Source organism: Amphibalanus amphitrite, unplaced genomic scaffold (assembly GCF_019059575.1).
Source record: "Amphibalanus amphitrite isolate SeventyFive unplaced genomic scaffold, NRLGWU_Aamphi_draft 001066F_arrow, whole genome shotgun sequence".
Lineage (NCBI taxonomy): Eukaryota > Metazoa > Arthropoda > Thecostraca > Balanomorpha > Balanidae > Amphibalanus > Amphibalanus amphitrite.
In genome coordinates, this window is record NW_024882560.1 from 106,780 (window position 1) to 130,352 (window position 23,573).

Sequence of the window (23,573 nt, forward strand, 5' to 3'; positions counted from 1 at the left end):
TAGCGAACCATTTTAGTACTTAGCTAGCGTATGTGCTGTGGTAAATTCTTTTGCATCAGCTCATAGGGTGAACCTTCTGTCGTTTTGAAAAAAGGAAAATTCTTGAAGTCTTGCAGTAAATAAAATGTTATGCAGCGTATCGGTACATAAAGTCAAAAATGTTATGATCGACTTCGTGATATTCTGGACAATGGACATCGACCACTGACAAACGCATTTAACGCTGTCGCGTTTTATCCCTCTCCGATCAAAAACAAAATTTTAATATGCAACAGTTGTACCTATATGATAGCGACAGCCTGGGTGCATAGGAACAACCGCCTATCATCTGTGCTTTACGAACAGGCGACGAAGTCCCTCGCCGCAGTCGGCCGCTCTGCGCGGTGCACCGGTAGACTGCACCGCCGGGCTGCTGTGTATGGCGGCACAGTCTACCTCCCCATTACCAGCGCGCCGGAGCCGGCCGGCCGCTGCGTACTGTATCACCTCTCAGGTGTTCGGGTATTGTCAGCAGTGCAGAGAGGAGAGCCCGTGGTAGAGTGGCTTCAGGATCGATACATGTATCGATGTATGTATCGATGTATCACATGTATGTGACTGCTGGTCGGATATCTTGCGGTTTGTGGAAGCAGGATATTTACAGAATTGAACAGAATTTGATGATTAATAAGATTTATGAATTACGATAAGTGGAGACAGGCTGTGACTCAATTTTCACGGAACAGATATCTGTCCAGCACAGCGTTTAAGACTATGTGGGGAAGTGCAATGTTGGCTTTTGCACACCTGACTAGTCGGGGTTCTAAGAGTGCGTGATACATGTAGATGATCAGGTCAGGTAGCTGGTTAGACTCAAGGTTTGCATGGAAAATTACATTTTCTGTCGGCATGTCTTTAATACATCAATTCAAATAATGAAGACGAAAGAGGGATATCGAAAAAGTAGCTCGATAAATTTTATTCTAAGGTATTGGGCAGGTAGTAAATCGGCGTGAGAAAATCAGTGTTTTTTATTTATTTGGCAATACAAGTCACATTTCGGGGTCATTTTTAGCAGAAGTAAAAGCTTGTAAAAGGTCAGACTTTGCAAACAGCTAACACGCGAACATGGAAAAGTAATATGGGGCTTCTTTCTTTCTGACTGATTCCAGGCTGACAGGAGTTTCCAATTTCGTAGGCGGGCTTCAAACAACACTACCAGATAAAAAGGGCTCTGTTGGGACCCATTTACCTTTACAAAGTTACACGGAAAGCTCAATTTTATGCGGGACGGCATTTTCCATCCCACTTACCTAACTTTCTACGGCAGAGTTTTACGGCGGAAAACAGAATATGATTTACATTGGGCTTCCAGGGCTCTCAGAATTCTAGAGTGCTACTAAAGTCAGGAGAGGACGCATGAAAAATCATTTTATCAAACATTTTTTTTTGCAATTTATCGGGATCTACGCTGCTTTCTTTTCTTACACCTTCACTCTGTCTTCATATGTGTTGTCTCTTTGTCCATATCTCTCAGCATGCCCGTAGCTGTCTGCAGGCGCGTAACCACAAGTCTGAAGTTACTGGGGACCACATGGAGGGCCGTGAAGACCAAACATTAAGTTTCAGGATCAGTCTTCGCCCGATTGGGGGGGGGGGGGGAGGACGGTGGGAGACGTTTTTGGCCACGCCTGCCAGTTGTTTGCGCTTTAAGGAAAACCGCGGCGCGCACCGCCGCGAAACTTGGTATAGCTTATGCTACCTCATTTTCGCATCGTGTGTGAAAATTTGGACACCAGGTCACCTAAGGTCAGGTCAACAGGTCAAGTAAAGTAACCATGCCTCTCTAAAAACTTTGTGACTCTGCCATTCCTACAGTTTACATCTCAGAAGTTTGAAACTCGAGCTTTTGCATGAGGAAATCAGTATGAACAATTCGTATGCCTTTAACCCTCGCCCGTAAACGGCGATCTGCCACCTTCGCCCATGCAGGGGGGGGGGGGTTGGTGCGACCCCCCTTGGCGTTTGAAAACGGAGCGTCGTAGAGCTTAGCCGAAAAGACCAACGGATTGCTCTTGCCGAGATCTCGCGATTGGTGGTATATTTTTTGGTCCTAGGTCAACATTTGACCTACTTTTGACCGGTCAAAGGTCAAATTTTCGGAAAAAATAGACTTTTTTCAACTTTCGGCGACGATTGCGGCAAAACGGTGGGAGATATCGACTTGAAACCTTCACTATCGTGTTCCTTGATCAATTCTCTATCGTTTGGTATGTATTTCGTTTCCCTAGCTCTAAAAATGGCGCGTTGGGAGCGCCGGAAGTCGGCAAGGTCACAGTCGGCGGCAGAAATTCGAAAAATCAAAATTTAAATTTTTGAAATCTGATTGTATTTTTGGATTTGGAAGGTCCATTTGCTCCCTATAGAAGCTAATATTGCTGCATATTCCCATTGAGGTGACAAGAATTAGCAAAATAGTGGTTCGGGCGCTTTTCAAAAATAGTACCGGACGCTGTTCCTCTTGTGACGTCATAGCTCCGTGACCTGACCTGACCCGGTCAAGTTTCTTATACCATATGATAGCCAATACTTGCCCCAACATGCATGGGAAGTTTCATCACGATCCATCAACCGATGTCCGTACCACCGGCAGGAAACATCGGGCGTTGGCACTCAGTTTGTGAAAATCCGGCCGGAGGCTGTTCCCTTTGTGACGTCATAACTCCGTGACCTGACATGACCCGGTCAAATTTTTTTCATCAAAAGATGCGCAAGGTTTGCCCCATAAGGTACCCAAAATTTGGCGGCGCTGCGCGCCGCCGTTTTTGCACTATTTCCGAAAAACCTCAGGGGGGGGGGGTTGCACCAACCCCCCCCCCCCCTACATGGGCGAGGGTTAAGTTTTTACCTCGGTGACCTAATGTCAGGTCAGTTTTGCGACTTCTCCATTATAAGTCGTTGGGAGAAAATTGAAATGCTCTTCTTTTGGCCGAAAACAAATTCAAACACCGCGACACAGGTAAACATGATACACTGAACTGGAAAATTGCACCAGTAACCCCTTTAATTCCCCAATTCCCCTGAGGTCATCTCAGGTCAGAAACATCTCCAACAGTTTTTTTTTTACCATACTTTAGGTATAAACATGCTAGGGCGCTGAAAACACCATGGATGTGTTCAGCTCAACAATACCAATCGAATGGCATGCAACATGACCTTTTCCGTGACCTTGACTAGGGATCAAATTTTCCAGTTGACCTTTTCAGGTCAACTTATAGACGCGTCTCGACGACTGACGAGACAAACGCGATGACGGTCAAATCAGCGTCATACAAGTTTTGAGTCAAAAGTTTTTATACAAAAACCTTTTTCGCAAAAACGCCAACCTGGAAGCCAAACCGTTGACCTCAGGTCAAATCTGAGAAAATTACTCAGAAAGGCCTTTGAAAGAGCTATCGAATGCACTTTCCCGCAGGCAGCACTGCATCTCTATTGGTTCCTGACTCATGTGCCGATTTGTAAAAAGTTGTTGAAATTGAGGACAAAAGTTTGTGAAAGTTTTACCTTTGGTGACCTCCAGTGACCTCAGCGATGACCTGATCAAAAATGACATAGATAATTTTTCAAGATACTGTAGCGAGCTATCTGTTGCTTTTTACCGCATCTTTCTAGCTTGCTTACTTTCCGAGATAATCTGATGTGGCCAAAAAGTTGACCCACCATGGCGAAGTTGACTGAGAGGCCCACCCGGACGCTGGCTAAACAAAACATCCATAGTGTTGTCTTTCGTTGACTACATAGATATTACTATTCACGTCGCTTTAGAGACAATATTTGGCTATTTAAGCAAATTGAGGAGTTCGTCGGTGTTACTGGGGACGGTCCCCAGTAACCCAAAAGTTACTGGGGACCGGTCCCCAGTGTCCCCAGTGGTGGTTACGCGCCTGGCTGTCTGTCCTCTATCTCACTCTTCCTTTCTCCCTTTCTCTCTCCCTCTCTCTCTCTCTCTCTCTCTCTCTCTCTCTCTCGCTCTCACTTTACCTCCCTCTGTCCCTCCCGCTTCTTTTTTCATGAAATAACTCAATCTGTATAGTTAGATATTTGCTAGTTCGGCTGACATGGAACAAGTTATTTTTGTTTGAGCTTATCTCAATTACTGTACTGTAGGTCTTTATAGTCTAGTTTTTTTCCCGCTGTAGAATAGAGAATTTTTTACTTTATTCTACATTGTCTAAGGGTGGCCGAGCGAGGTTGTGGCCGATAACTCCCTGCCGTGGCTGCACCCGCTGCGGCATGCATCTAGATTCTGGCATATGTTTATTCCACTACGTTTTAATTCCGCTTTGGAACTGATCGAGCTCGTGCCTTGCTTCGAGTGTTTTGGTTCAGTGCCTTGCTTCGAGAGCAAGTGGTTTCAACACTATGGTACTGACAGGTGATGAAAAGACATCACAATTGAGATCCAACAATTGAGATCTCGTCATTATGACGTAACAAAGAGATGCAAACATATATACTCTGTTACAACTATCCCACTACATTCTTCGTGAAAACCCAGCTGAACACTCGGAGTCAGATCCTGGGCCCAATCTTACCAAATGCCGTGAATGCGCATTCACGGCATTTGGTAACATTCAGAACTATTCCACATTCACTTATTCATTCGTTCAGGCAACATTCATAATCATCCATGCTAGCAAAACCATTGGACAAGATTTGCAAGTTGTAAATAAAAAGGATATTTGTATATCAGTGCCGTGAACTCCGGCCAGTGCTACCAAATTCTATTTACGGCATTGGTAAGATTGGGCCCAGGTTTACTAAGAACCGTGCTCTAAGATAAACAAGTTTTCTCAAATATTTATATTATATCCCGAGAGCATCGAAGTCTATTTGGCTGGCAATCAGTGGAGCTTCTAAAGACGCTCAGACGTCGGCATCTACCATTTTCGGTGGAGTTTCAACAGACTTGGTGACAGTCTGAACCGAGCTGATAAGGACAGTCAACTTTGTGTCAAATGACCTGAGGTGTAATTGGCCAATGTATCACGTCAAACTTTTCGCGAGAGATGAATGATGATATAAGGACATTTGCCTCTAAAGTTCGACAGGGGCGGCGTCTGCCATCTACCACATAATGGCTAGGTAAGTGCTAGTGAGAGCATCCCATTTTCGCCTCCTGCAATAGCAACGCTTCGTTGCTGAAACCTTTGTTTTTGGTGATGGTAAATATGTGTGAGCATGCTTGAGATCTAAAAATGTCAGAGGTGGGCATCGCTACCGAAATTTGGAAACCGCTACCGCTACCTTCCGCAACCTAAGGTATCCAAAGCGCAATCGCAACTCCGAAACTATTTTGCAGATCGTAAAACCGCAACTCGCAACCCCGCAACTCCGCAACTCCGCTACCAACCTCTATTAGGTTCCTATGTTTTATCAGTTTTAGTCCTGTGCAGTGTTATGTTATGTCTGACAGGTAGTACCTTTGGTTGACCTTTGTTGGTGACCTGACTGTTGGTGACCTCTGATGACGTCACGTGACCTATAATGCTCAATGCGCAAGTCATTGCGACCGACACCAGTCGACGTAAATGACCTGCCAGTGCTACTCTTTGCATGTTTTAGTTGTTTGGGATCATTTTGCCGCAAATCCGGACGAGTTGTATTTTCTCCCATTGACTTATAATGGAGAGGTCACACAGTTGACCTTACCTTAAGTCACAAATATAAAAAAAAATATGAGACAATACACTTTGTACATATATATTGTTACCCAATTGTCACATGCAGACAGTTTCAAAGTGATCGGTCAATAGGTGTATCTATATTGATATATTGCCCTGTATTGCTAGGGCGGGTGTTTAAATTTTTTCGGAGATTGGGTCCCTTGACTTGACCTGGTGACCTGACCTGAGGTGACCTGGGTCTGACATGTTGATACAATGTGTGGAAAGGATGTGTTAATAGCAGTGTCGAAAACAGCCGCGCTGCCACCGCCTTTTTTATATATTTGCGGAAAACCTTACGGAGGGGTGTCCAAACACCCCCCCCCCCCCGCCCCCGGCCCCGTGCTGGCGACCATAACATTTGACTTAACCCTCGCCGTGTGCGGTGTTTTACAGCGTCTAACGTGTACGTCGGTTGGACCCCCTCCTCCTGACGTTCGACCCCTGATCGAGCTAGAGCTTCGCGGGAAAAACGAGCGTGTTGCCCGTGACGAGAGGAAGCCGATGATACCCAATTTTAAGGTCATAGGTCATTGGTTGACCTTCCAGGCCAGGTCAATGACCCAAAAGTCGGGAAATTCGGACCTGCTAGAACTTCGTAAAGTGAAGCTTTTATGCTTTTGGGGGGGGGGGGCGCTGATAACAAATTTCATGTTGGTTTTGATCAAAGATGACGTCTCCATGCATTTGGGCCTGGTCGGGTCAGGTCAGGTCAGGTCAACCAGTAGGCGTCCTACCTCCTATCCAGTGTCAACCACCACTGAAAGCCTCGTAACATGTTACTAAGGCACTAAAACTACTTCGTAAATGTTCAAACGGTCATTAAATTCGAAATCAGCTTCAAAAACTAGCCTGGAAACATGTCCAGTGTGCAGTGGAGTGCAAAGAGTACAGTGGCGCCCCCACCAGCGGTGGCGGCCCCGGTAGCGGTTGCGCTTTGGAATTTTTCGCTTCCGCAACTCGCAACTCCGCAACTTTTTTGGGCTCGGTAGCCGATCCGTAACTCCGCTACCAAGAGGGTAGTCCGCAAGTTGCGGAGTTGCGGAGTTGCGGACTTAGTTGCGCAATGCCCAGCTCTGAAAAATGTTTTTTGAAAGACACTTCAGTCTTCAAAAGGCTACAGCATCATATGACACATAATCCAAGCTCACCTTCTCAGCACTGGTTTATCGAGTAGAAACTTGTCCCAACTCTAGCATCAAAGCGTAGCCAACTCACTCAACACAATAGCACAATTTTCTCTTCCATGCCTAGCAATTCACCATTGGTATGTACTGCGGGCTATATCGGCCTCGTCCACAACGGCGGTTGGACGCCACTACAGTCGTTTCCAGAGGGCCATCAACGTCAAGAGCACCGATGACGGGCGACCCGAGTCCACTGTGTTCCGTCGGCCAATTTTTACAGCGGCTCTGCTGGCAAACCACCTACAAAGGTCAGGTAGGCTACGGCCGCGGCGATTTCTATGACGAGTTGTTAGGAGTCAGCTGGCACTTCTATCAATTTGTAACTCCGAAGCAATATGGCGTTCGACAGAGCAGCAAACACCTGGATTCTGGCATATGTTTATTCCACTACGTTTCAATTCCGCTTTCGAACTGATCGACCAACCCAAGCTCGTGCCTTGCTTGAGCGAGTGGTTTCAACACTATGGTACTGATAGGTGATGAAAAGACAAAACAAACAACGACTATATTTGTAAAAGTAACATTAATTTCTATGGCATCTTGAATCGCATATTTTTTAGTGCAACTAAAAATATGGCATGCACAAATCATTTCAGGTCATAGCAGGCCCGATAGCATTCCGATTTTGTCCGTTATTATACAGGAATAGGTAAGTGTGTTTGAGGACAGGCAAAGTTTTCCTAGAAACGTAGCTGCTTTCGATGCAAAGAAAAGTCACGCGGCACCCATTTCAGCTTGCAATGGCTATGTAAAAACGCCTAAAACCAGTAAAACGCATTATAGGGCGACAAAAGGAGCGAGCGAGAAGGTGGGCCTTGCACGTGCGAATGTGAGGCCGTTTTCACGACGGCCATCTGGTACACATTTGGTGCACATCTGGTACAGATTAGGTGCAGATTTGGTCAAATCAGGTTCAGTGTGTCTCTTAGCAGCTATCAGCTAGGGTTGCACTAATTGCTGATATGCCTGCTTTGTCATATTATCAGAGAGCATCATCGATTAAAACACTGAAAAAAAATTCATAAAATGAAGATATTTGCTGTAAAAGAAATTAGGTGCAGATTTGGTCAAATCAGGTGCATTCGCCGGGTAGCCCGTCGTGAAAACGGCTACTATACCTTCAACTGACTCGTGCACGGCACCGTACTAACCGGTCTCTAGCAATGTGCCAAATTTGAGCACAATCGGCCCAGCCGATCTCGAGATCTGGAAGCGGCACCGTACACGTGCGCTCGTGCAAACTGGGTCAAAAGTGACTTTTGCAAGGCACTATACCGACCGCGGTCCCCAACTGCTTACCAAATTTGAGCGCACTCGACCCAACCGTTCTTAACCCGGCAGTTGCTGGGGTATTTCGCCACCCACCGTTTGCTGGGGGGGGGGGGCGTTAAACGCCCCCAGCCGATAACTCGAGAACCAATAGGCGCAGCGAAACGCACGAGGCGGCAAACGAAAGAACGCGACGAGACGCTTCAGATGAGTACTTTAAAGTTGAATTTTGAGGTCACAGGTCGGGTCAAGGTCAGGTCAAACACCTGAAATCGGGCTTTCAGTAACATGGACTTCAGGACTTCGCAATGGGCGCCTCTCGTCATAAACTCTGTCAAAACGGTGCACAATCCATCATATAAGGCCTACAAGAGTGTCAGCTCCATGTAAGGGTCAGTCAAGCATAGGTCAGGGTCAAGGTCAGGTCACCCGGGTAGGCACATATCCCCAAAAAATCAAAACTGATATTCGCAGCCTGTGGCACATGTTTTATGGGTAATTTGGGGCGTAGAACACGATGGTGACATTCATTTTATCATATTTGTACGTGTTTGGCTCAAAAGTTCAATTTAAGAAATGCATGTATCATGGTCGTGAAGTAGTCACGAGAAATTGCCAAGATTCAGTTCAAGATTTTGGAAAATGCGGAACGATAATCAATAATCGAAGATAGCCATTTGATTGTTCATGGTATTGGCAGTCGAATGGCGTTTATGACATGTCTGTATGTCTATTCTGTGATTTTATATGATTTTTTGAACATATGCCGTTTTTGGTCGAAAACTCAGAAATCATGACGTCACTAAAACCTCGATATCTCAAAAATTTTCCGACCGATTTTTTGAACTTTGTCACAATAAACTTCAATCAATTCCCTACAGGTACCCAAAATTCGCCGCGGCGCGCCTGCGGCGCGCCGTTTTTATGCTATGGCCCGGCGAAAAAAGTGGGGGGCGTTTAACGCCCCCCCCCAGCAACTCGCGGGTTAAGATCTGGAAATACCCCCTGCACGTGCGCACGTGCAGTAGCACCCTATACCGTAACGCATTGGAATGGATTGCCTAGTGGGTGCCTACATGTATGCCAAGTTTCAGCGAAATCGCCCCAGTAATTTCAGAGTAATTGTAATCGGAACAAATTTGTCACCTCGTATTGTTGCATTTTGCACGTGCACTGGGGATGACCCACATGCATCGAGAGTATCCGGTGTTCGGTAGAAGGGATGCAACTACCGTACAAAAATTACCGCAAGCCAATAATCACCCAAGCAGTTACTGAGATATAATTATAGACCTCGCAAAAGCGCTAATTCTGTAGAGCTGCTTGAACACCCTTGACATTTCACGTGGCACGTGCCACGACGGTCACCTAAATGCATCAAGAATAGTCAACCACGGGGTGGTAGGAATGGGGCTACCCAACAAAAAAGACCGCATGTCAGTGGCCCAGCAGTTGCTGAGTTTTATGTAAGCCTCTCAAAAGTGTTACAGGCCGGGTCGGGGCGCTCATACTGCGATTTTTCCGATGGTTATATTGAAAAGACTTCGCTTCGCTCGCTCGTTCGTAATTAGAGCCTAGAGTTTGTTCAAAATTTGTCTTTTGAGTCAAGTCTTTGAATTGCCTAGCCGGAGCTATTCCGAGTCCGAAATTTGAATGGTTTAATTACTGCCAAAGGCCCTGTTTGTTTCGCAGGTTCCTTTGATCCTTTTGAGTCTCCTTTGTAGCGCGGGTGGCTTCACATTTAATGCTGGAACTGTTATCGTGCCACTCACTGAACCGCCTGACACACTAATGAAGTACATTCTCAGAGGGATTTAATTAATTAACCGCGCGGTAGTTAGCAGTCAGCCCTGCCCCGGGCGCGATCATCATTTATATCGGCCGTCGGGTGTTGACTGGGAGAAGCTCTGCGCTCCCGCCCGTTCCGTCCGTCTCCATTGGTCGGCGTGACACAGCAGCAGCGAGCGGTCGCAGAAGACAGCTGACACTGCACGTTCAGCGGTCCGCGACAAGGGTGAGTGGTCTGCAGGTACTACCCAATTGGACGGCGCTGAAAGGGCGCTGTCAGCGGGCACACACACTGCACGGCCAGTCCACAGGAAAAACCGTGATGGATGAGAAAAAATAAAGCTTTTAGCGAGGCTAGCAAGGCTATTCGATTATCCTGTGCACGCATGTGGGTACGATTATGCCATACCATTTGCTCTACAGGCATCCACAAACTCACTAATGCAGTTGAAACCCGGCTAAATATCAGCCGATTTCCCGACGGCCATCTGATACAATTTTGGTGCGTATTAGGTGCAGATTTGGTCAAAATAGGTTCGTTAAATATCTTGGTTTATATATCTTGGCCTTTGCCAGATCTATTGGTTTTCTACATACGCGCCGGCCGAGGGGGGTGGGGTGGTACGACCCCCTCGCCGTTTCGCCCCCGATGGAGTTAGCGCGTCTCGGAAGAAACGAGCGTGTGCGCCGTTACGAGACAGCGGCGACTGGTACCATATTTTAAGGTCTCAGGTCAACCAGTGACCTCTGAGGTCACTGGTTAAGTGGCCCAAGGAACGGGTTCGGTTTTTGGTAACTACGCAAAAAAAAAACGGCCACAGAGCCGCGATTTTGGCAATATCGTGTTCGCTTTGCTCCGGCGCGTCGAATGCCATACTTTTCGTTTGGGGAGGTAAACTTGAGGTGTTGACCTGTGGTCACAGACAGGTCAGAGTCCCCCAGGTCACGAAGCTGAACGAAGGAGGTTATGTCGCATATCATTCCATTCAGCAGGTCTTCCCGACTCCATTGGTGGCTCTCCCGACTCGCTAGCTTAATTTGACCAGGAGTTATTGACGAAATTCTCTTACATGACCCTAGTGATGTCAGGTCAACAATGCAAAAGTGAACCATCGAAAGTTGCAAGGAGTGCATAAAATCATGATGCTGTAAGGTCCAGATAGTTTGAGATCGTTCCCGGCGCCAAAATAGCAGTTCTAATGTCTTCCCATTGACTTATAATGGTGACCGACCTGACCTCATGTTACCCTTAGAAAAACCCGAGATACACAAATTGTGAGACCTCTGATGGTTCCTGGCGCCGGCCGGCGCCAGGCCGGCCGGCGAGGGTTTAAAGTTGTCAGATTGGGTTGCACAGATGCTTATAGACCTCATTTTCCAAATTATCAGACAACATTTTCGATGGAAACACCGAAATAAATTCATGATGGAGATCTTTATTTTAAAAGACATTTGTTGCAGATTTGATCAAATTATGTAGGTGCATTCGCCAGAAAACCCGTCGTGAAAACTGTTATTGTGTCCAAGTGCCAACATGAAGGAATTGTGATTTCTCAAAAGTGGATAACGTTATAGCGTAGTGCTGATGGATGTGTGATCTTTGTTTGTTTCGTTAGGACTTTTCAGTCATTTTGGGCCACTTCAGGTTGAGAGGATAAGCATTGGACATTAGCGCGATGCGATCAGCGGCTGACGCTTCTCAGAGGCTGAGCCCCGCTTAGTGCCAGTGTAGCGGCTAAGCCCGTCCCTCGGACCAGGGCTCTCCTGGCAGTGGGACGGGCCACCCGACCACTCAGAAGGGTCACCCTGGCCGTGGGTCCATTTTCAGAGGTAATCCACTCACAGGGAAAACCTCTAAAAAGACAAATGTAGCCATCGACAGCTTGAACAGAATAAAGTAACAGGAATAATATCATTACCGAAAGCAAACAATGCGCACTGGAGGGGAGTAGCTTGCAATATTATACAACTGGTAATTAGTGAACTGTGATAGTTAATCCACTGCCATGTCGTCAGATTAATTTTCATTCTATCGCCACTCAGCGCGAGTTAATTAGTTTCTGTCGGCCCTCACAGCGCTCTCGTCACATCTCCTGCGCGGGCTGGGAGCTCCTCAGTTCGCGCTATATTGAAATGTATTCCTCGACTCCGTCTGGCCGTATGAAGTTGGAGTTCAAAGGGTCGCAGATTGGAGCCCCGGCTCCCCTCTACGAGGCGCTGATGAAGGCACGATGGGCCGCCAGCCAGAGCGAAATGTCCAAATGAGATGTCATTATGTGGGAGAACACGTAATCTTGAGTGGTGCTCCACAAATATACCTGTAAATCTTCACTAACGCCTACCAGATAGGACGCATAATTATAGAAGGTTGCTGAGATGGAATATTAATTAGCTGAGGGAAGAAAACACGTGATCAAATAAAAATAAAAATAAAAGGAAATGTAAGAACGAAGCTTGAGGATAGCCATGTAAGAAATAAACACTCGCAGAATAAGCTGAAGTGTGACGATAGGTGCATCATACTGGCATGTGACTACCGACACCGAGGAAGATAAAACATCATTTACTGTGCCGCTAATCTTTGGATCGACCTGAACAGACTACCTGCTGGCTGCCATGGCAATCAGGATTCAATATTTTCTCTTGGTTTTGCAAATTTTAAACCTTAAGAAACAACGGAATCGCCAAAAAACGTGACTTTGCAAAGTATTGCAAACAAATTTATCACCTTTAGATTAGCTTATTTTGAAATCGGTTTTTCGATTTTACCTAGCTTTGTTTGGTGCAAGAGGCCTATGATTTCAGACTGCATGAGCTGGCTCGCTGACGATGCACCAAAACGGACAATGTGGTATACCCAGTAAAACGGAGTATAAATAATTGATGAAGTTGAGAAGCAATGCCGTAACTTCGTAAACATCTTCCCTCGTCCCAGTTCTGTTATAAGAACAAAATTCATCTGCTCCAGGAGACATTAATTCCGATTTACCGCGGTTGGCTCTCGGGCTGTCCAGCCACCCGTTCGCTGCACGTCAGATTATCGAGCTGGCATTCAGAGCTGGCTTAACTCCAAAACATGGTCTCTTGCGAATGTATTATTATGCTATTGGACATTTCGGATTATTTTTGATTATGGGATCGATTTTTACATTGCAGTTAGGTAACACAAATCAACCATTTACAATACTAGCTATGACAGTTGACTGTGATTTTATGTAGAGGTGGAGCATACAGCGTCGATGATGCATGGATCGATAATTGGGTCGGAGCAGCTGACGGCAGGGTGAGTCAGATCAAGCTCACGCTCGCCTGACACTGACTCAGTATATTCAGTCAGAATTCATACTCAGTGCTCGGTAATCATACTCGGTACTCGGTACTCAGATTCGTTACCAAGCACTCTTGCACTCTTACTCGGTACTCATATTCAGTGCGTAGACTCGGTACTCAGTACGCGGTACTCAGTACTCTGTGCTCATACCAACTCAGACTTGGTACTCAGTACTCAGAATCAGTACTTAGACTCGGTACTCTGACTCAGTACTCAGTACTCAGTGCTCAGACTCAGTACACTCAGCACTCTTTACTCATTACGCAGTACTCTGACTCGATACTCAATACTCGGTACTCGGTACTCAGTATTGACTCAGTACTCGGTACTCGGTACTCGGTACTCACCTATACTCGGAGCAGTCGGAGGCGACGCTGACATTGCTGCGCGATCGTCTGCTGCGCAGCTGGTCGCCGCAGTTGACGACCCCCTTCCCGGTGACGGAGAAGTGGCGCAGCCGGTAGTACTCCGTGTCGCCCGTCTCGGCGGCGTCTCGGAGCGAGCTCTGACTTCGACACCGGCCCAGGTGGTCGGGGATCGTCAGGTAATCTGCAGCGGCGAGGACAGCCGGTCACTGGTCAAATTATCTGCCAGGCAGGGGTCAATAGTTAGGTATAATCTGGCGGCAAGCAGAGGTCGAGAAGATAGTCATTGATTAGATAATTTGCCCGGTATGAAGTGGGGATTGGTCAGGTGGGTATCCTAGCGGTGCGCAGAGGTGGTCATCTCATCAGGTTATTTAAACTGGCAACGAGGAGAGGTAGTCACTGGTCACTGGTCACTATTCACCGGCCACAGGTCACTGATCAGGTAATCTGGTGGCGCGCAGAGGCATGGTTGAATTAATGGTATGGCGCTGTTTCGGGGTCGTAAAGTGGTCTAGTCTAGGACTGTCAGGTGGTCTGGTGATAGTCCGCGGTCCTATAAGATGGTCCTTCTGTGGTTCGGGGTAGTCGAGTGCACTGAAAACTTTTTTACCATTTCCTGAAGGGTAAACCCGCCATAGCATGGTAGCTTGACACACAGACGTTTTTTACCACCTTCCAGATGGTAAATTTTACTCTTTCATGAAGAGTAAACTCGCCAGGGAGGGGTAACATGACACACAGACGTTTTTTACCATCTTCTGAATGGTAAACTCTTTTGATTTACTCTTGTCTAGAGTGTAACATTTTTTGGGTTACACTCTTTGAAAGGGTAAATCTTAAACGGGACCCTTTTCTAGGGAGTAACGCATCATCTACTCTGTGCTTTACCCTCCTACAGAGAGTATTATCTTCTGGCCTACCCCTTGTCACATGGTAATGTTTACTCTTTCCTTAAGTGTAAACCCCCCAGAGGATGGTAACAGACTCACAGACGCTTGCTTCAGAAGCTTCACGAAGCTTCTGTTAACCGGAGCTCACCAACTAAAAAAACATGCTTCAAGAGCAACAATGTATATTTGGCTTCCGTACAAACAATACGAGGGGCACACCAGCCATGAACATAAAACATTGTGAGACTCTTCACTTATGCATACGAATTTATACGAAGCGTTCAGCAATGCACAAGCGGTAAATAAACACCACGATACAACTTGAATGCACTTTGAATGTGAATACAAGACATTCAGCGCCCTCATATTGGATAAGGCACAGCGCACAATATTTGAAGAGAGCGACGGCGTTCCTGGGTGGTCGCCCGTCTGCGTGAGATAATGAGACTGGATCACTACAGTGCAAGGCTTTTTCGAAGTCACCAACAAAATGCATAAGCTTGTAGCATCACAACAAAATTAATGTACGTACTCACAACCTAGGCCACGTGGCCGTGCACGGGGTCCTGTTAACCAGGTCAAACTAGCACCACTCAACGGCATGCAATGCTCTAGCACATCGGTACTTACAATAAAATGTCCGCAGAGGCTCTATAGGCGATGAACAACACGCAAGCACAATCACCAACGGCCACGCCGCGCGGCACCGACACTGCTCACATCCGCTCTCGGAGACCAACGGCCGAAAACTGACAGATGCGCGCGGCCTTCAAACCGCAAACGGCCGATCTCGTTTCTGATTGGCTGAGTGATTCCATTTCAAATATCATCTTCACGAGGGTAAACAAGATCCACGCATGAAACGACTATCTGTACACGAGTCACGATACCCAGATGAAAAGAGTTTTCGTGATGTTCTGGATCGCGAGAGTAATATTGATATTTACATGGTAATAATACTCTTCGCTGGCGAATAAGCTCATATAAACCACGTACCGTTACTATGCACATAATGGTAGCAAAGAGTTACCCTTTCAATATACTCTTATCTTGCTGGTTTGATGAAAATGAACCCTCCAGGAGGTAGTAAAAAAGTTTTGAGTGTGTTCTGGTCTGGGGTTGTCAGGTGGTTTGCTTATCGTCGAGATCGTCGAGTGCTCTGATGATACAATGAAATGCGTAGCTGGTCTATTGGTCGGATACTCGACCTGTGCTCTGTCACCGGGTCATAAAGTGACATTGTAAGTCACAGAGACCAGACTACTGACTAGCAAAGTGGCTGGAACAAAGTATACCTATTCAAGAAAAAAAAACGAGAATTACAAAAGTAACTTCTTTCCAGCTTAGCACTTCGAGCTCCGCATCCCCACGCTTGGATAATGGATCAACGTCAATAAATCAGGTATAATCTATCCACACAGGCGGCTTGGATGCGGTCAAAGTGACATGCACAAAACCAGCATCATCGTGATGGAATGGGCAGTCATTTGGATAGTCTGTGTAGCTCAAATTTGTGTTCATTGTTATGAAAAAGGCTGAATGAAAACCACATCAAGAAGAATCCACGATTCCTGACAAAATAGATATAGTCATTAGTCGAATAGCTATAAATGAGCTTGTCATCTCCCTCGAATTTATCACTGTTCACGTCATGAAGCACTGAATACAATTTGAATTATGTAGTATAAAAAAGACAAAAGCAGCTGAATGCGGGCTATGCCATCGATGTAAATTGTACGAACAGTATGCGTATTTATGTGTCTTTATTACAACATTGCCTCTCGGTAGTCCCCGGCTGGTGAGCCCCTACTGCTATACGGTCGCCGCCGCGGTGACTCTATTAGTAGCGCGGTATTACCCCGGAATTGCCGTCCATGTGTGGGGGTAAGGCCTGCCGCGGGCGTGCCGACTGGCCACTCCAATAAGGCAGAGTTATGAGGAGCGCCCACTGTGGCAGAGCTGTACCCAACTGACGTGGGGCGGGGGCGGGCGGCGAGACGGCGCAGCGACTGTCTGTGGTGGGAGCAAATTACTGCATTGTTGAAACGGGAGGATAATGTAAGACAGATCGTCATTTTGTATATTGGTATTTACAATCACGAGACCAAGAATTTGTCCATCCTTCGGATGTCTTGATTCCTCAACAGAGTAAAGGTGTCCCGAGCCAAGTCACGCGGCTCCCAAACACCGGTTGTTACACGATGTTTGCACTCAGTTTTCCTATCACAAGCTGACCATAGCGTGACCTGACGGCCCAGAGCCAATCAAGGGGAGCGATCGCCCACACAAAACATTACGTTCTCGGGCCCCGGGGAGTGCGCAACTTGGCTGATAATAGCACCGTTCATGTCAAAATGATTGTCAGAAGGAGGGCCCAATGGCGGCTTATTGGGGACTACATAACGGATGACACGCAATGAGTTCTTATGCATAGCTGTCCAATGTCCAATGCCCATGCACCAAATGGATCGTGTTCTGTACAACCGTGTTTTTTGTTTGCGCAGTCAAAGAAATGGAATATAGCCATACCTTTCATACCCTCAGCGATTAAAATGGACAAGATATCGTACGTAGTTGGCCGCAAATATCGATTTTCAATTTCGCCACCACCAACGTTATACGTACCGTGTCAGTTGTCAGAAGCTTGGCGCTAGTACGAGTGAGCATTGGTGTATGTAGCGTGATGGGAATGTCAAAACAAACCCTGGAAAAGGTGCACATTGTGCCTGCTAACCACCGCCGCAGTACGGACTAAGTGGCAGCTTGGTACTCGTTGCAGCACTAGGGGACTGAGTCGTAAAGCGGTGCATTTCCCCAAAATAGACCCTGGAATGCGGCTGCACACTGCCGCTGGTGCTATACCGCTGACTGGCCGCTGGTGCTACCAGTGACGGTGGTGACCTGCTAGTATAACCTGCGAACATTGCACGCGGGCTGGCTCATTGCGTCTCCGGCCTGGTCAGATGACGCACTGTGCGGTCGATTGGTTTGGTTTGATGGCCAATTTTCGAACACGACTGAGACCAATGGATTCCTGTTCCATATTCACATGATCCTTGTAGACACTGCGCTTAGCAGCCAATTAAAAATGAGTGAAAACGATAGGTAACATTGTGAGCGCTCTTACGGGAACCAGAATTGAACAAAGATGACCAAAATTGAAAGTTCATTCACTGCATGTACGGCAGCGGTCCGTATGCATTCCCAAAAGGCCTGTTGGCTGAATAATAACAAAGCTTGGTAATTGAACTTATACTGCATGACGAGTTAAGGTCATGTGTTTTTATTTTGATTTTATCATCTCCGATCAATATGCAGTGACGTTCGGCCGGAATTGGACGTTTGAAGTTAGCATTGGCTTATGCAATAATTACTTAATTTAAAAAAGTAACACAAAACGCTAATGATATTGAAACGTCAATATATTTATAGGCAACCAATCTGTCTTATTTGTGGCTTGGCTAAACATGACAGGCAATTTAAAGGATCATTAGTATGTGAAATCGTCTTGAAGATGGAGCGTAATCGACTGATTGATAGCGTCCGGCCGAATCAATAAATGAAACCGCCAGCAGAAAGCATGCAGTCGTGACCATCGTGTGCCTATGGGGTTGTCATCCCACCTCATTATACAAAAAACTTGTGATCGATATATCAAGCTCTTTATCATCAAGGTCATCCCCTCTCAATAAACCTACCGCAATGAGTGCGTGTACATACATTTTTCAGAGCCCATCAGCAGAGAAAATGACAGCAAACAGCAGGTAGAAATTGACAGCGGATTAGAGACGGGCGTCCATATCGCCCCGGTGACAGCCCTGGAGCGTGCCATCCCTCCCGCGCGCAGGAGCCGTGACCGCCGTCTGTCCCGCGGCGGACCATGTGGGTGCGGCTGTGGCGCCGTTTAACTTGTGACGAGCACATCGATTCGCGGCGGCCGCGGCCCGTGACGCCGGCAGCGGTATACGCGGCCCGCCACCGAGTCAGTCGAGCGAGCGGCAGCGGCCATCGATCCGCGCCGTGTCAGACGGCAGCCGCACAGCGCCGCGTGTGATTTATCAGTCTGCCCCGACCCCGCAGCGAACAGGTTACACGGGCCGCGACGGTAGCGATGAGAGCGGCATGTCGCCCGTCGCCGTCGACACGCGGCACCGGCCGACCTGTCACGGCGCCCCGGCGCCGGATTTCGTGACGCGCCGTACCGCGCGGTAAAGCCGGTCGTAAGTGTTGCGTCAGCACCGGTGCCCCGTTAGGCTGTTTGAGGTGAGTTACCATATCAACTATCCATTACAGGGACTCAGCTGGTGGAACAACTTCGTTCCGTGGAAGGTCCACGGACGACAGTCCCCCACTGGCGCCGCTGGAAGCCGCGGGCGGGGCGTCGGGGCCGGCGCGGCTGGGGAGTCGTCAGGCCGCGGGTCCCGCCATGCGTCCGCCCAATGACATGGGTGGTGATGTGTGCGGGCCGCGGCCGCACCGCCTTTATTGTCAGACAATGCCCTCCGGCGCAAAGAAAGCCCAAGACATTTACAGCATATTGCGTGGCGGTTATGGCTACCTTGATGGAAATTACCCACCTAGGTAAACAAATGTCACCGTTATTTTACCTCAATTTATCACAAAAGCGATCGTTAGTGACTAGGTATTATTTTTTTTAGCTGTCTTAGTGTTCCTCATCGTCGTGTGACTGTGCGCAGTCTTGGCATAATTCTCTTTGCATAATATCAAAATATATTGGTTGGAGCTCTTCAGTTTAACAAAGGGCTGAGCTCATGTCGTTTCTTGTATAACTATTCTATTTTCCTAACTATTTCACTGTTCAGTAGCAGTGACCTTCCTCTTTCCTTCTTCCTACCTCCTACTGTCAACTCCCTCACTCTCCCTCCCTTTTCCCTTTCCCATCCTTCCTTCCTTCCTTCCTCCCTCCTTCTTCCCTCCCTCTCACGCTGGTCCTCTTTTTCCAATAAGGCTATCATTTGATTTGGATCATCAGGACTACCACCCCTAAATTAGGTTTCTTGCTGCAACAAGTAAACTACAATGGTGAATGATTAAAGCGCACAAGTACATACCTACAAATTATTAAAGAGCACACGGCATTGGTAGAGTAATGAGAAAATAATAAGGCCCATCATCAAAAGAACACATCAGTTTGCGCATGAATCCGATATTCTTGACATGTCGGCAAGATTGTATACCTACGCAGTATGCACTCCTATTGCCAGCGGCCCACTGCCAATGGTGATTTCGATACAGCGTATCAAAGCACCGTTTTCCGACAACAGGCTGAGTACCGTGACAGGTACAAATAGACTGTGCGGTAATGTGCCTCGCTGCGGACATGTCTTTGTGTGGCGGTGGACGCGAGTGTCGTTTCGTGGCCAGCCGGCCGACACTCGCCCTGGTCGCCGTGGTTGGTATGGTTCGGGCCGGGGGCCGAGCGGTGTATCGTTGTAATGTCACCATCGAGCCTCCGAGTCGTCAATGTTTAACAACCCTCGGCGTGCCGCCGGTGTTACACAGTCAGCAGTACCGCACATTCGGCGCCTTCTTTGGGAGCGGCATCTACTTTTAATGGGCTGTGTGGAACGGACATTGCGCCTTGGACAGGCGTTAGCACAACCACCTCTGTTTTTTCTTTCGCTATCCAGACAAACGGTCTTTATGTCAGCGCATATAGGTATGGCATGTGCATGTTGTAAGAATATTGCAACTTCAAAGTGCATGCGAGATCAACCATCTTATCGCACCACATAGCTTGGGCAATGGGCTTAAAGTTTGTTGTGAACATGTCTATCTTTGTCCCATTTTCAGCCAAGGTACGTGCTCTGCACACATACGTGTTCACAAGTGACTTCCCTGCCGTCCCGGCGAATGTTTTGCTCGGTGTGGGCACACAATTGTTGAATCACTCGGAAGAAAGTGTCGACTGTCGAGAGTGATTCCACCGCGGATGGCCTTCGCTATCATTTAGGGCTGAACATTATTTGGCCGCACTTCTGTCCTCAAAAGTCACTTTAACTTTGATTGATCTCTGATTTGATAGTTTTGATTCAGCAACGACGGGAGACTCCTACAGTGCGTCCACACTCTCACAACTTCACGACAACTTCACTCGGTCCTTCCTCCAGGGGCCATATACGGTCAGTTGGAGACAATTGAAGACGGTCAGTCAGACGGTCAGGTCTCATCGCAGCTGGGAACCCACTTGGTCAGCTATACCTTGCTTGCTTTCCATCACCATTAGTATAGCCCTGTCCTGCGAATCGTTCTGGACAGGGCGCCCGGCGTGCTGTGGTGTCTGTCAGTGCCACGGAGTATGTACACATAGTCTGGGCAGTGCGCCGACGGCACGACCATCGTCTCCTCGGTGGCAGCGGTGGCCGTCTCCACAGGAGGTTTAAAGAGAATGAAGGATATGATATCAACGCAAAGATATCGCTTAGTTTGTGTGGCTTGGTATTCACACAAGAAAGGCGAGTCTTCCGAGGAATAAGTGACATGTTTTTCTGTTTTTTTTTTGCACAAGACTATAGCGCCTCAGCATGGTTGTTCTCAGATCCGTTTCTGTGGGTGATCGGCATGCTGAGCGGAAGCAGCCCTGATTATAAATGGGCTCCTTCTATCTGGAGCTATATCGTCGCGTGAACGGTTCATTCCGTCAATAATTGATGGCTTAAATTAAATACTACAGCCTGTCATTGTTACTGTTATAATCTACCTCGATCTTTTTTTTTACATCTACAGATACGAGTATAGTCGAGACCCCGGGTCTGGGTTGATCAGAGTTTTAACCCTCGCCCGCACATGGGGGGGGGGGTGGTTGCCACCCCCCCCCCAGGTAGTCTTTCTGCTCTGCACTCAACATTTTTAGAGCTAGAAGGCTGATTTTTCGTATAGCTGCTCCTCTATCCTTTCTTGATGTCCACTGAAAATTTCAAGTTTCTGTGATTTTTGGTTTCGGAGATATGACCTTGTTTTTCAGGTCATGTCATGACCCAAATGGCCAATTCTCAACATCTTGCGCTTGCCATAGGCCTTGTGAGCTTTTGACACCCTGATTTCGGCCTTTTTTGCCAGTCTTACCTCCCAACTATCATGGAACATGTTGTTCGACGATGTACAGGGGTCAAGGTCAGGGTCAAGGTCAACCTAGGTCATCTAAGATAATTGCGTTTTAGGCAAGCTGAATTTACTTCTTGTGAAGTTTTTTGACTGCATTTTTGGTAAAAGCTTCTCAGATCATGATTTCATGTAATATGGACCCAAAAACAATCGGTGCACACGTCAGTATACACACAGACACACACAGACATACAAACACATATAATTGACCTTGACCTAACTTGACCTGAAATGACCTCAGCAGCAAAATTCTGGTCGGGTAGTGTGACAAAGAGGTTCTAGCTGGCTTGGCACCAGAAATCAGCATCGTCATCGGTATTTGATAAGCAGCGCACTTGATATCCAACGGTGACCCAAAACAGCAACATTTTTTAGTTTGACCTGACCTGGAAGGTCAATGACTGACCTGAGAAGGTAAAACTGGGTATCATTGGATTCGTCTCTTCCCAAAGAATCTTTTTGGTCTTTACTGCTAAGCTCTATCTCCAACAGGAACGAAATGGCGCGGGGGGGTGGCAACCACCCCCCATGTGCGTTCTAGGATGGGAAAATGGCATGTGCGGGCGAGGGTTACGCAAGCCCCGAGGTGACCCCTAGCGTCGTCCGATCGGTTGATTCCGGGTAAAGGGAGACTTTGGACGCTTAAGTTTAGCGTGGTCATAAAAACGGACAAGGTCCGTTCCACTCAACTGACTCCAACTGCCCAACACTACCTTCATCAGCCGCCTTATCGTCAGGACCCAGGAGCCTCATTTATCGAGCGCCGGAACAAACCACACCCGCGCGCTCACCACCGCGAGCTCGATGATCTACTAAACTGAACTGCCGCACCGAGAGTGATTGACTTTGATGAAGCCGTTTGACTTGATGTCCGATACGCGAGCATTACTGTGATAACAGTGCAGACGTGCCCCTGTGTATGCCTCACCTGCTTTGCGCGGCGCGCGGCACGACTGTGACCGGGAGTGGTGCGGCCCCTCCAGGCGGCGGTTGCCCCTCTCGGGCGGAGTGCCCGCCCTCAGGTGACCTCCAGGCGAGGTCCAGCCGCGGGTGGGCGATCCGCCGCCGTCCGACAGGTCCACGTGCAGGTCGGGCGTGCTGCGGGCGCCCTCCGAGGCGGCCAGCGACGGCCGGCCCACCCGCGAGCACCGGCGCACCTGGATCTGCACCAGAGAGGTGGGCGGCTGGTCGGAGGACGTCGCGCCCGACGGCGAGAGGCTGTAGGGCGCCGCGCCGGCCGGCCGCTGCCGGCGGCGCCGCAGCCGCCGCTGACGCCGCCGTCGGCCCCTCTCGCTGGTCTCGTCTCCCGAGTCGCTGGAGCCGACCACGAGCGGCACGCGGTCGGCGGAGGTCATGGCCAGGTCAGCCCAGCAGCTGGGCTCGCCGGCGCAGCAGCCAGAGCGCAGCAGCCGGCGGGGCTCCAGGTTCATCGGAGCCGCCGGCCCCGAGCACAGCGTCTGCCGAGACAGCGGCAAACCACAGTGAGGGGACTGGCACAGCGTCTGCAGAGACAGCGTCAGACAACAGTGAGGGGACTGGCACAGCGTCTGCAGAGACAGCGGCAGACAACAGTCAGCGGCCGAGCACAGCGGCAGTCAACAGTCAGCGGCATAGACAACAGTCAGCGGCACAGATAAGTCACCTGCCACTGCCAGGCACAGCGTATCCCGTCAGCAGGCTAGCAGCAAACAGTCATTGTCTGCACAGTCAACACAGAGCGACGGCCGGACAGAATCTGCAGACATCAGCATTCAGCTGTCAGAGAGCTGGCACAGCGTCTGCAGACAGCGGCAGACAACAATCAGCGGCCAGGCTTAGTACAGTCAGCGGGCACAGCGTCTGCCGTCAGCGGCACGGACAACAGTCAGATGGATGACTGGCACAGCGCCTGCAGACAGCGATACAGACAA

At 48.2% G+C, this 23,573-nt stretch overlaps 1 protein-coding gene across 1 annotated transcript in view; it reads right to left on the bottom strand.

Annotated features, from left to right (window-relative positions):
- Window positions 1–23,573, bottom strand: part of LOC122369732 (GTP-binding protein REM 1-like) — a 69,874-nt gene that overhangs the window by 34,331 nt on the left and 11,970 nt on the right. The window contains exons 2-3 of the mRNA XM_043344669.1: window positions 22,592–23,120; window positions 13,628–13,829 (exon numbers count right to left, since the gene is read on the bottom strand). Coding sequence (XP_043200604.1) covers window positions 13,628–13,829; window positions 22,592–23,093 — 704 coding nt within the window. The 5' untranslated portion in view covers window positions 23,094–23,120. The remainder of the gene's footprint in view (window positions 1–13,627; window positions 13,830–22,591; window positions 23,121–23,573) is intronic.